Source organism: Lichenostomus cassidix, chromosome 6 (genome assembly GCF_008360975.1).
Source record: "Lichenostomus cassidix isolate B80296 chromosome 6, HeHo_3.0, whole genome shotgun sequence".
Classification (NCBI taxonomy): Eukaryota; Metazoa; Chordata; class Aves; order Passeriformes; family Meliphagidae; genus Lichenostomus; species Lichenostomus cassidix.
In genome coordinates, this window is record NC_139487.1 from 8,911,950 (window position 1) to 8,925,341 (window position 13,392).

At 41.7% G+C, this 13,392-nt stretch overlaps 1 protein-coding gene across 2 annotated transcripts; it reads right to left on the bottom strand.

Moving 5' to 3' along the window:
• Window positions 1-186: 186 nt before the first annotated feature.
• On the bottom strand, window positions 187-10,259 carry TECTB (tectorin beta). Of its 2 annotated transcripts, none has more exons than XM_085064856.1 (11): window positions 9,508-10,259; window positions 8,525-8,613; window positions 6,552-6,742; window positions 6,044-6,186; window positions 5,891-5,963; window positions 4,479-4,582; window positions 4,316-4,399; window positions 3,956-4,118; window positions 2,108-2,177; window positions 1,174-1,206; window positions 187-687 (listed from the first exon to the last, which is right to left on the bottom strand). In XM_085064856.1, the coding sequence occupies exons 2-11, from the start codon at window positions 8,598-8,600 to the stop codon at window positions 635-637; spliced, it is 990 nt and encodes a 329-aa protein (XP_084920982.1). In that variant the 5' UTR covers window positions 8,601-8,613; window positions 9,508-10,259; the 3' UTR covers window positions 187-634. The 2 variants fall into 2 exon arrangements, with proteins under 2 accessions (XP_084920982.1, XP_084920981.1); XM_085064855.1 differs by having other exon boundaries at window positions 9,504-10,259.
• Window positions 10,260-13,392: the final 3,133 nt, after the last annotated feature.

Below are 13,392 nucleotides of genomic sequence, written 5' to 3' on the forward strand. Positions count from 1 at the left end.
CTGAGCCTGTCCAGTCAGCAAGACATCCTACTCCTACAGTGTGCTCTACTTAATCCAACCAATCAATACTGACAACACTGAGAATCAGGAAAGCAATGTCAGGTAATTAATTATGAACACCTTCTAATTACTGCTACGTAAAAAGCACCCTTTTCTCCCATTCTTGACGTGTTAGGTTGGCTTTTGTTTTGTTCAAAGACTTCACAGAACAAACTGAGACTTTGCAAGACCAGGCCTGGAGGGGAGATTGGTACCACACTGACACTGACAGGCAAGGGGGACCCTGAAGGTAAATTTGGCATTGAAAAGTGCTGAGTTTGCACATCCCTACATTCCTTTTAGAAACAAGTCCTATCTGCATCACAACCTTATAAAAGGAGGCGTTGGCAGAATACATAACCCAAGGGTTTTCACTAGTTTAAAATGCCAACAGAGACTTGGGAGAAGCAAATCTGCTTTGGGATTTTCCAGTATTTGAGGCACAAAGCTCGTAGAATGTTTTATTTATCTGGTAAAATGGTGCACAAGGATTTTTTCTGGCTTTCCTTTTTCCTCTGTAAATTAAACATCTTTAGTAGAGAAGTCCAGGTCCAAACAGGATTGGGGAAAGTTAAGAAACACAGCTGGGCTGCATTTATAATAACACAGCAGAAAATCCAATCACAAAGAATAGGTGGAAGATGATATCTGCAAGAGAAACACAGACTATATGTGAGTACTTCCCTGTCAGCTCCCTTTCACCTTCTCTTCCCACCCCATTCAATAAAACTGCATTCCCATATGTGGCTCTGTCAACATATCAAATGTTAACAAATAGACTTTGAAAGGTGTGTTTCAAACCCTTTCCAATCAGAAATGCTTTCAGACACCTCTGTTAACCCAGTAAAACGTGATTGTTCCTTTTTGGGAACAGGGTGTGACAATAGGAGAAAGTATTGTTCACTGCTGGAAGTTACTGCTATGGTTTTATTGTCCAGTATGAGGGAGGTGCCAAAAGAAGGAAAACAAAGTACATAACACTGGGAAGTAAAATCAGATTTGGAAATATTCCCTCTTCTGTCAAATATACCAATTTTTCAGTTTTTTTCTTTGAGCTATGGATTTTATGTTGACAAAGACACTCAAAATCCATGTTTGGGATTCATACTTTCATTGTCATACTTTGCTGTTTACCTGAGAGTGTGTAAAACCTGGATAAACCTTTGCCTGTGTAAAAGAGGAGGAAAAAGATTACATTGGGATGATGTTTAAAACAGGGCAAAGTGCACCACTGTGCCTTGTAAAAGCAGAACACAAAACATTTGCCACATTTTGAAATTCTGAATATTTCTTCCTCTTAGCTTTACTGTCTGAAGTTATAAAAGGATCATCAGTTCTTTTATCTTCTAACATCAGTGGGGGATCACTAGTGCATCATAATGTATTACAATAATTCTAATCTATGTGTATTTGTAATTTTAAATTGGCTTTCAGATTGGTGTGGATGCAGTTGATCAACTAGTATAAAGGGCTCTAGTTAAAACATTATTTGTTCCACGGACTTGTTTCAAAAGCTGAACCAGCTCAGAGAGAAATCCCTGGTGCCTGCAGGAGGCATCAGAGGAAACAGTTGGTCTGCAGTGGGGAAACCTGATGGCAGTGCAATCAGTCTGTCAGGAGGGATGGGCTGGTGCTGGAAATATGCTGAAGGACTGTTCCATAGTGTAAAGAACAATTTTGTTGGTGCTGCTAAGCCTGATGTCTCTCCCTCTCCCGTGCAACCTGCCAGAGCGTGTCTGAGCTGCTGCTGAGGTCACAGGCAGATGAGCAGAGCTTTTACTGCCAGCTTGGTGGGTGAGTGGTTTGGCCATTTATCATAAATGCCAAAGGGGTGCTTTGACTCACTTGGTAAATGAGGAGAATTTCACTGAGATCTTCTGCCAGAGCTTGGAGGGGATCAACTTCTGCTCAATACTCCTGCTGCCCCGGAGGGAAGGGGTCTGGCAGAGGGCTTCAGCTCCCTCTGCTTGCTCCTGTGCTGCCAACTTGGTTGCTTCCCAAGGGGAGAAGCACCCCACAAACCCAGGCACCCCACAAACCCAGGCACCCCACAAACCCAGGCACTTACTGCGCACAGTGATCTCTGCCACCAAAACACCTCCGGTTTGTTCCGCGCGCTGTTTCCGTTTGTCACATGTCTCAAGAGAGCAGAGAGAAAACCATGTATACCAAAAGAACTAAAAATTATCAAACAAATCCAGGCACAATTCTCATGTTTCCAACCAAGGAAATTGCTGCATATTTTCTAGGGATTTTTTTGTTTCTGCCAGTAATTATGGGGGATTTTGGTGGAGAGATTTAAGGTGAGTCTTTACAGTTCATTTTCTGAAGATTTTGGTGGGCAGCCTTTCCCACCCTGCCTTAAACAAAACAGCTGTCATGAACGGGGAAATTGAGCTCCATCTGTTTAACCCTTGACCTCTGCCAAGACTTCTGTGGTTGTTTACTGCTAATGATAATTGTTGCCCATTGGATAGAAACAGGAAGCACCAAATCCTTTCCATAGAGATCAGCTCATGTCCAGCACTAACGATGCCTGTCACAGCTGACAAGGTCTGTATTGGAGGCAGTGCTCCACAGATTAAAGGTCCTTGTCCATCTCCTGACCTTTGCAGATCCCCAGCTGTGGGCATTTTTATTACAAGCTCAGCATGTGGTAATTCTGGTTATGAGTCACTTGTTAGCACAGACCACCAGCTTGGTTCAACCTTAATTGCAGGAGACCACCAGCTGCATTTTTGAGTGGGAAGAGGACTCAAGGGATGTCAGCCTGATGGAGCAATTATCCTGCACTGGAGGGTGAGGTGGGAATTCTACACAGTGCCTGAAAGGATGATGTAGATGTTTGACAGTACTGCCAGTAGGGCATATATGAAGTAATGGGTTTGTGTTTTCTTTTAATTCTGATGTGTGGCTGGATAAAAAGCTGAAGAAGAACAAACAACAAAATTCAAATTTTTTCTGTTGTCTTTGGAACTTAGAATTTCTAGCAATGCATTTTTGTTAAACATGCAAATTTTGCACAAGTCAGTTGCCCCTGCTTAGCACTGATTCTGTATAATACAAAATGCTGCCTTAATTTGGTTCCTGGACTGAGAAAGGGGTTGGAAAGAAAAATTGGGTTCACCAGGAGTGATGCTTTCTGTTCTCCCACCATAAACATTTGTTGTTGAAATGACAGCATGTTGCCAAGGTGTATTCTGGGCTTTCATTTCAGGTGAAATAAAATTCTATTTCATTTTATAGCAATGATGTACTCATTGCATCAGAGAAAGAATGGCAGAGCTCTGATTTGGTGAAGAATGGAGAGAGAAGTCATTAAAGAAAGACATTTTGCCTGCCCATGTTAAATTATGTGCCTTTATAGCACCCTCACCACACTCCCACCTCAGGACACAGGAACCCATTCTTCTACCTCAGTTCCTGCTCCAGGGACAATTTATATATTTTATGCAGAATAGGATGGCTGCAAGAGCAATCACTTACTGCAGCATGCAGGGAGGACTTTCCTTGGGAAGGGGGCCTGGGAGCTTTGATCCAGGTTATCCCACTGCCCCCAGAGTGCTCTTAGCACTGACATACTTGCTAAAATGGAATAAGCTCAGCTTTCTGTCTTTTTCCAGGCCTGTGTTTGACTGTAGCTGTTTGTCAGAGAGGACTCAGTCTGGGATATTGACAAGAGCTGGGTTTTCCAATGGCTACCTTATTTCTCAATACATTTAAACAAGTTTCCCAATGCTGCCTGTGGCATGACAGGGGGTGGGTGCACAGCTGGGTCACTCAGGCTCCCACACTGCAGTGCCTCCATCTGCTGAGAGCCCTGGCTCTGGCTCCACACCCGACACGCCCTCGGGAAAGGCTCCTCATCCTCTCTCAGAATGTGGCACTGTGAGTTTCTCCAGGAGGGAGGCCTTACCACGGGGCAGGAGAACTTCTCGCTGTCGCAGACGTGTGTCTCGCAGTGCAGCCACACCTTGGACAGCTTGGGGATGTTGCGGAAGCGGAAGGCGTTGAACTGGAACGTGGCGCGGTTGGTTTTCCCGTTCTCGTGCACAAGGATGGAGTAGTCAGCAGCACACCTGTGTGGTGTGTGGAAAAGCAGTGTCAGAGCCCCCGTGGCCTCAGTGAAACAATTGCTGAGGTGACAGCCTGATGAAAGCGTTTGCCCTGCTGTGGGCCAGCTTTTCCTTTACTCCCTTATACCCCACGGCATTTTCCTGTCATCCTCGGGGCTGGGCTGAGTAGAGGGGCTCCCCTGGGTCCCACCAGCACCTACCCCTTGGTGATCAAAGGCCAGTGGATCTGGTAGAAATATTCCGAGGAGGGAGTTGCCCAGCAGTTGTTGAGAACAACTTTAAACCTGGGGAGGTACAAACCTCAGATTAGCAAGGAATGTCCTAATTGCCAACTTATTACTCATTCCTCCTCCCTTTGCCTACCTGTCACTTAAGCCCTTAGCTTCCACTCCAGCAAATATGTCAGAACCAATTTCTGATGTTTCAACAACGAAGGGGGCTTCCTTTATGCTTGAGAACTTGGCATTCTTTGAAAGACAAATACAAAGGCATCACACATTACTTGAAACATGCAAAGCAAGGCATGATTCAGCTTCAGACACCACTGGAGAGATTGAATCCAGAAATCTGGGCTCTTACAACCTGCAGCCTCCAAACTCTACACTGGCAGTAGGATTATTGCAAGCCCAAGATTATGTTTAAAAACCCTTTTGTTAATATTTGGCTCTTAACAATGATAAGTGACAGAACTTGATGCTGTTTGGGGTGTAATATGTGTTCTATCACAGCCCAGGTGGGAAGCAAGATTGCTGCTTCTGCTTGTGCTGGTGGGGAAAGCTGGTGGGAGTGAGAGAGTGGAGATGACTGTATAGAATGGGAATGGGGTTGGGACATGGCCTTGTGCTGGGGAAAAGGGCTGAAGACAAGCAGAAATCACATGGAAAAAGCCAGCCTGCTGAACATGGAGCAGTGTCTGGTGCTCTGGTGAAAAGTTTTGGTTACAAACACACTGAAATGCCTACCTTAAATCCCACTGCTGCTTCTTGGGTAAGATGGACACAAAGCTAGCACCAGAATCATACAAAGAATAACATGTTTAGTCCTACCACTGGTTTACCTAGTGGTAAATACTCTTTTTAGCTGGCCTGTAATTTTAATGCAGTATATTCCTAGTTGTGCCTTTTCTAGCTGTGCTAAAATAGAGAGGCAGTTTTGGTGCTTGTGACTGTACTTTGGTGGAGAAAAGATTCCAGGATCAGGAGCTGGCTGCTCCAGCAGAGCAGTGGAGCCATGGAGAGGAGAGGGCTGCTTCAAAAAGACCTGCCTGATTTCAAGGGACAATATTTTGTTGGCAACAAAATTCCAGCATGACCTAAAGATCTCTGGGGTACTTGAAATATCTGTCAGGTGAGAGAGGGCCAGGGAGAAAGCTGCAAGCTAAATTCAAGGAGCTTTGCTGTGTCTATTGAGGCCATGTAAGGCCAGCAGTACATGCAGATTCATGCTGCTCTTGCAGTGAGGCTACAAACAAGTTTTGCTTTTTCTTATAAAACCTGTCAGCAGGTTAGAAATGTACCTCTCAGCAGAAAAATCTGCCTGATTTTGGGGGATTAAAAGAACAGTTGGCATGTGTCTGCTCTGTTCACTTGAAGTAGATCCCTGTTAATCAGCAGAAAGAAGAACCCCTGCCAATCCCACTGCAATTATCTGTTCCAGGCTAGTAATGTGCTCTGTGACACACAAAAGTCAGGAGCAGCAGCCCTGTTTTTTCCCAGCTCTTTGGCTGAAGCCTTTGCTAGGTGAAGGTGAAAGTCTGAGTGGCAAAGAGCACTTACAGAGTAGAAGTTGAGGGACAGTTGACTTTCAAATGATCCAGAGCTCCCGTTCTTCACATGGACAGTGGCCACCCTGGGGACAGGACAAATTTCTATATGAGTGAGGCATGGTGATGAGGACAGGGCGAGACACACCCCAGGAAGAGGATGTACCTTTGGTCAAAGGCAGCCTGGTTCACCAGGTAGTTGGCATTGTACGTGCAGGTGAACGAGTAATTCACAGGCTGGCTCTTCACAATCACTGAGGAGTCATTGGAGACGATGGAGTTATAGAAGTGATAAACAGGATTCTTGAACTATGGATGGTGAGACAGAGAAATGTAGGCAGTACTGAGTCTTTGAGGCACCAGGAACATACTTTGAAACATGAGGACTCTATTTGGTGTCTAAACAGCCTCCCCAAGGAAACACGGTTTGGTAGCCCTTTAATGCCTTACTAAATATAAGTTCTGTGTAATAAAGGTGTAAGTGAACTAAGCCTGTGAGTATTTTTCCTGTAACTGCAAAGCACAGCTGTGGGATTCTTCCTTTTTCATGATACTGGAGTTTGACTCTTTCTTTCATCAGTACCTGAAGTTTACTCCCAGCTCAAGAGGACAGGACTCTCTAAAGTGAGTCCTGGCATTTCCTGAGTCAGAAATGCTGACCTTCATAGTCTTACCTCTGACAGTGTCCCACAGTATGACTTGTTTTTAGGTGACAGGTCTGGGATTGTGAATTGGTAATATCCTGAATCATGGATCCCATTGTAGCAAATGCCTCCAAGTGCCAGATGATTAACCTCCCATCCATAAGGACACTCTGGAATTCTGGTAATGATGGTTTTGGGATAGCAGTATACCAGAATTACATCTGAAAGGAAAATGATACACCTAGAGTTATTCAGTGGTAATTGCCTTTCAAAGGGGTTGGCCTGGCCACTTACTTTCCACTGGGCTTAACCTTCTGTGAACAGGGTCCCCTAATGAGAACAGCTTTTGCTACACAAAACTGATCTTTAGGTTGTTAAATTCTGTGCTCTCTGGAAGAGTTTGCTCTTTGCCTTCAAATCAAGCAGAACTTTGTGTAAAGTTTTTATCTTTCTGGACTAGCTGATTGAAAAGCAGAGACACTGCTGAGAAACCTGAAGTAAGAAAGGACTGCACAGAAATCTGTCACATTAACTTATGCTGCAAAGCTGGCTTCTGTAACACCACTGACTCTGTAAATATAGTATTGGTGAGGTTGTTTGGTTGGCTTTGTAGATTTGCCCTGTTTTTGTGGTGTATAGATCTCAGCCACAACAGGTATTCTGCCCTTTCTCTTCTTGGACTGGCACTGTAGTGCTAGCACAAACTGAATTTTTACAATTTTCAAGTCAAAAGTCAAGATCTAAAAATGAACTGAAGAGCCTAGGCCTGCTAACAGCAATAGGAAATGACCCAAAATCCCAGCCCTGTTAACAGCAGTGCTGTGAGTTTCCAAACGTGGTGATTGCTAATACAGCCATGAATGTTGAACATCACAACATACAGACTGATTGCTTCACGATAGCAGAATTGGATTTTTTTTTCAAAGGCAGAGCTAATTTGAATGTCTGATGGAAATTTAAAGGGCAAATATTGACTAACCATTAGTGACCTGAAAATTGAGAAAGATGTCCAATTACTACAGTGATAAAAAAAAAGCACCCTGCCTGGAATTATTTAATTATTTCTTTTAAAGCCCTCGACACTCTCATTTTTATGCTAAAAGCCTCATTTTGCAGCCTTTCTGTGTCTGCGAAGGAATACTCAGGGAAAGGCAACTAGAGACCTTAACAACTCACTTGTTTTTGGTTAGCAAACTTTCAGCATATGCAGGCTGATTCTGCTTGTGTTAATGCTCAGATTTATAACTGGCAGCTTTACAGCTATGAAAATTCCTGCCGTTCAGAGAAACTGCTTGTGCAAATACAGGTACTGAAATAAATGGCTAGAGGGACAAATACTTTAGATACACCATGAAATGACTGACAGTAATCTGGCAGCAGTTAAAATAATACAGTCAGTCAGTAATCTGACACACCAAAAAGCAAACACTAAATTGAGGGGTATTCCAACACATTTCTAGAGCACATTTTGTAATTGTAGTGAAATCTATGTTACAGGTCTGTCTGGCACCAGACCACTTCAGTTTCTAGGCAGTAATCAGTGTGCAATTAGAGCCTTACCTTCAATGATTGTTGTATTTTTCTTGCTTTAATATAACAGTGTGGCTCAGGAGCTCAGCCCAGCACATTTAATCACCACTGGCCATTTGATTGCTGTCCATGGGACTAAAGCCCAGTTTGGGCAGCAAAGATCTGCTGCATCTAGCCTGTACTATGGCAGGAAATTTCTAATTGTTTTTGTTTTCTTTGCCATTTTATGTTTTTGTGATTAACTTTCTTGCACTATGGTTATTGCACAGAGTTAAGTATATGCCTAATTCTTTGTGAGGTTAGGACTTAAGTGGTACATGCTTTACTGTGCTAGCCCAAAGCAGATCAATAAAAGAAATGTAAGGCTTAGCTCTACAGAATCTACAGTTTAACTTTCTGAAGGAAAACCTTTTGATTTTGAATGCAAAATCTTAATTACAAGAGAAGATCATAAAAGACTTAAGTTATTTTACCTGCTTTATTTGGAATGCAAGGCCCCCCAAGAGCTCGAGCCAAGATGACCAGCAGATAAATAGCAAGAGTCAACATTTCTTGCAATGATCTGAGGACATAGGAAATAAAAGCTGAAAATGCCTTTAGAAGTGGAAAGTAAAAACAATGCATTGTCTGCAGACCTGACCTTGTAGTTACTGTTAAACAGATCCTTTCTGCAGAGAGAAAAAAATAATATTACTGATATTCTGTCACCCAACGTATTTGCATCTATAGGGTAAGTATTTCCAAGACCATTAGTATAACTGGGTCACTACTGTAACAATTTTACTATTTCAGTTTAGTGGTGGATTTTAATTATTCTAATTTGATTTCTTGCAAAGAGTCTAAACCTAATGAGTTAATAAAACCAAACAAAATTGAAACAGTGGGATTTGAAAAAAGGAGGGAATAGGAATTACTAGAAGAAATATGATGCAAGAACATATATAATGTTCTTAAAATTTAGTGCTGAAACTATTCTCTGTGGTGATGGCTATTCTGATGTATATAATCTTAACTTCATGCAGCTCAGTTTTGGTAAATTATGCATTTTCTCCTTTGCTGCTAAATGCTGAGTTTCTAGGAAAACATCCATACCAGTAATTTACATTTATATTTCAGGCCTCAAACTTGCAAGCTGTTTCCCACAGGGGAAAAACATATACAGCCTGTGGGATGGGGACTGCAGCTCTCCTATTTTCCCTTTGTAGACACTCTTCAGTATCAGCCCTCATACACACATCACTAAGCAGACTAAGTCAGAAGTAATAAATATCATTTAAGTAAAGAAAAAATATCATTCCAGTTCAGTAGTATTAACAAAACCAATCGATTTCAACTTTTTCACTCAGCCTCTATTTAAAAATATATATTTATAAAAGGGTCATAAACTACATATTAGTGACAATTCCTTCTAGTTATAATCCTATGCATTCTACAAGAAATTAATGGATATACCTACGAGACAGAAAGGAGCTAATTATTTCAGATTTTCATTCCAGTCTTATTCCAAAAGCAGCGCTGTCAGCTCTTCCCAAGATGTCCTCTTTCAAATGAACCCAGCTGGTGTTATCTTCGCTTTATATAAGCAATCTTGTAAAAGGAGCCCATCTCTGGTTAAATCTCAACCCGCCAGTATTGTCCAGTGTGAGAGGAAAAAAAAAAAGAGTTATAGAAAAGCAGTTCTCTTCCCCTAGATGGGACTGTATTGCTGCTATTTGATTTTTTGAAAAATCTTTCTACAGTGTTTTTTTACAGATCTTGAAAACAAGTGAATAGAAACCTGCCGAAGGTGCAAAATTTTTTGGTTTAAGAGATTATTAGGAAAATGTAGCATTTCTACAGAGGTGAAGCTACAGCTGCCTTCTAGAATTCAGTGAAAATATATTTACAGGAATTAGGTGCTTGTCTTAAATGGCTTATTGACAATGTCAAGCTTTTGTGCCATATGAGTGGACAAAAGTAATGGCAATAGATCATACATCACCTTTGCAGTTGGTTTTTTTAACTTACTTTTTTCTAAAAGCTCACAGGCATGTAACCTGAGTTTAGGTAGGCTCTTCCACAAGCCTAAGCATTATACCACATAATTATAATACATAATACTACATAATTATAGTACATTATACTGCATGCATGTAAGACTGTGTAATATACATTAAATATTAAACCATAGATTGTGTAAATTTTACCATTGCACAGAAAACTGAAACAAATTTGCTCTTCATAAGACTATCAGTCATGAAGTTGCCTATGACAGTCTTGGCCAGCTGGTAGGATTTTCTGGGGACACATTACATCCTGTTTGTGTCAGCTTTTAGTGAAAGGCTCAGAAAAAGGACTGGGTACACTACTGCTATTTTATATCCTATTTTATATGCTATTTTATACTGTCCCACGGGTGAGATTTATGGAAGCACCTTCAGGACTGCATTCACTACAAGAAGTGTCTCAAGCCAGAAGACCTGAGCAAAGCAGGGCCATGTGAGGGCTAATTGGTGATGATCATGTGAAGGTGAATCTGCAGTGACATGAGGAATTAAGTTATCAGGGTGAGTTCTTCTGCCAAACTGATCCAAAGCCCTAAACAAAGGTTGAAATGCCTACACATGTCTGTGCTTAATTTCAAATATCGAGTCCAAACCTAGATTTAAGTTTTGTAAGGAGTTGCTCTTACTGTTCTTGTGAGCCAAGTCCTGTAAACCATCACATTCTGATTTAAATGAGATTACTTAAGGAGGGACACATGGATAAAATTCTCTGGCCAGGGTTTGTTGTTATTTTAATTGAATTAAAGAATAATCCACTGAAGAAGAACCAAAGCTCATAAATCATTTGGTGTGATCTCTCTAACTAGAGATTATCCTCATCAGAAATCCTAAACCAAGGAAGATTTAACTCCAGGTGTCTGTTTTATAGCCTCACCCCAAATCCTGCAGGGATTCAGGCCTCATTTTGATTTCCTAAGGCTAAGTCTGAATATACTGTGTGTCAACATGCACTTGTTTTTGTCTTTCTGTGAGTGTGTATTTGGTCTGGAACCAGAAACAAGGGTTTCTGGTGAGACACTATGATCAACCCTGTTATCAAGAATGTATAGCCCAGAAACAAGGGTAGGCTTGCAGGAGAAAGCTTGTGACTTTGGGCATGAAAAAGGACTCATGGGCATGTACAAGCTGATTCTTCAAGCTCAAAGGATCAGATTCAGCCCTGGGGTTGGACTAGGCCAATCAAACCTGCCCACACAGGGCTGATTTGGAGCATAAGATATTTGCCAAACCTTGATTAGGCATAGTGTAAATGCCTTGCTAAAAATTATGTAAGTGGTCAACCTCACCATAGCATTAACAAAGCTCCTAAAACACAGATTAGCTTTTTACTGATCATTTTTAGCAAATGCTCTAATTAAGTTATCATTGGTATAATGCTACAGGTTTCAGTGGAATTACTCCAAAATGGATCTAATCCCAAAATTTGTAAAAGAAAATAAATCTCCCACTATGTTCTCACAGAAAACTTATTTCCATGCACATAATACTCCTTTTAGGCAAAAGGTAGAAAACAGAATGGAAAGCATGAAACAAATTTGGCAGTAGTGCCAGCTGGTGTATAGTAGTTTGCATTTGCATAAGAAACAAGCACAAAATGTACTGAGCCAACCAGCATTTGATACCTGCACTGATCAAAGGTGAAGGCTTGGGGAAGGGTTAGGTTTCTCTCTGTAAGTGCACACACAGAGAAAGGAAAGCCATTAACTTGCAAAGCAGACCATTGAGGATTGTTGCAGCTCCCTGACTCTTTCCAAGCCCATTGAATAATCTCAGCAATCTAAGTATTTGCAAAGATTTCAAGCAAGAGCAAATGAAGGCCTTATTGTGGATTTCACCTACAAGGGCAGCTTGTGTCTCCAGCCTTGTTCCTCACATTGTGATGGAAAGCTGTGTGAGTATCAACTGTCTGGCTCTTACATGAAGCAAATGAGGTTCTGCTGTTTGAACCTGCAAGGGATATTGCAACATCCAATTTTCTCTTGTTTTGGACAAAGCAATAAACCTGAGGAGTCCCTTAGCTATATGGAAGGACTTCATGGGACAATTAGAATCAATGGAGACAGGCGGCTGATTCCAGGAGGAGTGAGATCTGCTGACACTGCAGTGTATTAATGATGGTGTTTCCATATACCAAAACCTAGCATAGTCAGTTTTGTCTGAGATAAGGGGTGTGTTTATCCCACAGCCATAGAGACAGCCGTGCATTTATATTTGGCCTGATCTGAGTTAATGGATCCTCTTGGAAGTGCAGCCCTGTCTTGGTACAATCAAATTTTCCTGAAGCCTAATTGAGCTGTGCTGTGTAGACTTATTCCCTCAAGTCATAAATACCTTACGGATCTAGGATTGTTTTGCCTTTTATAGAGTAAATACCTTTCCAGTAGTTTATTACTCATGGCACGTGGTTGGTCACTCACTTCAGCACATGATTGAGTCACCATCCCTGGAGGCACAGGCAGATGTGGCACTAAGGGACATGGCTACTGGTGGACTTGGCAGTTAGGATAGTTGGACATGAAGATCTTAAAGGTTTTTCCAGCCATAATGATTGTATGATTCTATTGTATGGATGTTTTAGCCTTGAGAGCAGATTATAGAACAATGCATGTACTTACAGAGAACCTGGGACCCACAGATGTCCTGCACCCTAAGCCCCAAGTGGCTGATATTCATCAGTAGCTGCACAAGACATATCAGAAGAAAGAGAAATTAGAGGAAACTGCCTTTGTGGAAGAGTCACATAAAAATCAAAGATGGATGTTCTGGCCACCGGAAGAGACAGTCTTGTGCCCTAGACTTCCTCATGCATCACCTGTCTGTCTGTGTAACTACGCAACTCTGAATCATAATTTTTCAGCAATCACCTGCAGCCACGGGCTTGGTGAGACAGTGCTGCTGCTGGTACATGCACTCCTGGGTGTGGGTGAGAAGTCTCTCAGCTGAAGAAGCATTCCCTTGACATTTCTGTTGTTCAAGACAAATATTTATAACAGCAAATCTTGCCAAACAAAAAAATTGTGGCTGAAGTAAATAATCGTATTTCACGTTCATTTGAATGCCTGATCCTATTGCTGTTTAACTTTGCCAGCATATTTAGTGTTCTTTGGACGTTTCTCCAGCAAAGTCCTGCCTGTTTTGCAGCTTGCTACTGCTGGAACAGAACATCGGTTTCCAGCTGAGTTTCCTTGAAGCCTTTGGGTGGGTAAGTGCTTTATTTGCTGTATTTTTTAATGGGATATTGTTATGAAGGACAAGGATTTGGAGCTAGATTTAATAAGCATATGGTTCTTGATTTA

Bases quoted from the DNA above. Each gene is read 5' to 3' on its own strand.
- TECTB (XM_085064856.1), bottom strand. From the start codon at position 8,600: ATGTTGACTCTTGCTATTTATCTGCTGGTCATCTTGGCTCGAGCTCTT. The intron at 6,187-6,551 runs GTAAGACTATGA...CACCATCCATAG, and splicing joins ACTGTGGGACACTGTCAGAG to TTCAAGAATCCTGTTTATCA. The intron at 1,207-2,107 runs GTAAGTGCCTGG...TCTTTTACACAG, and splicing joins GGCAGAGATCACTGTGCGCA to GCAAAGGTTTATCCAGGTTT.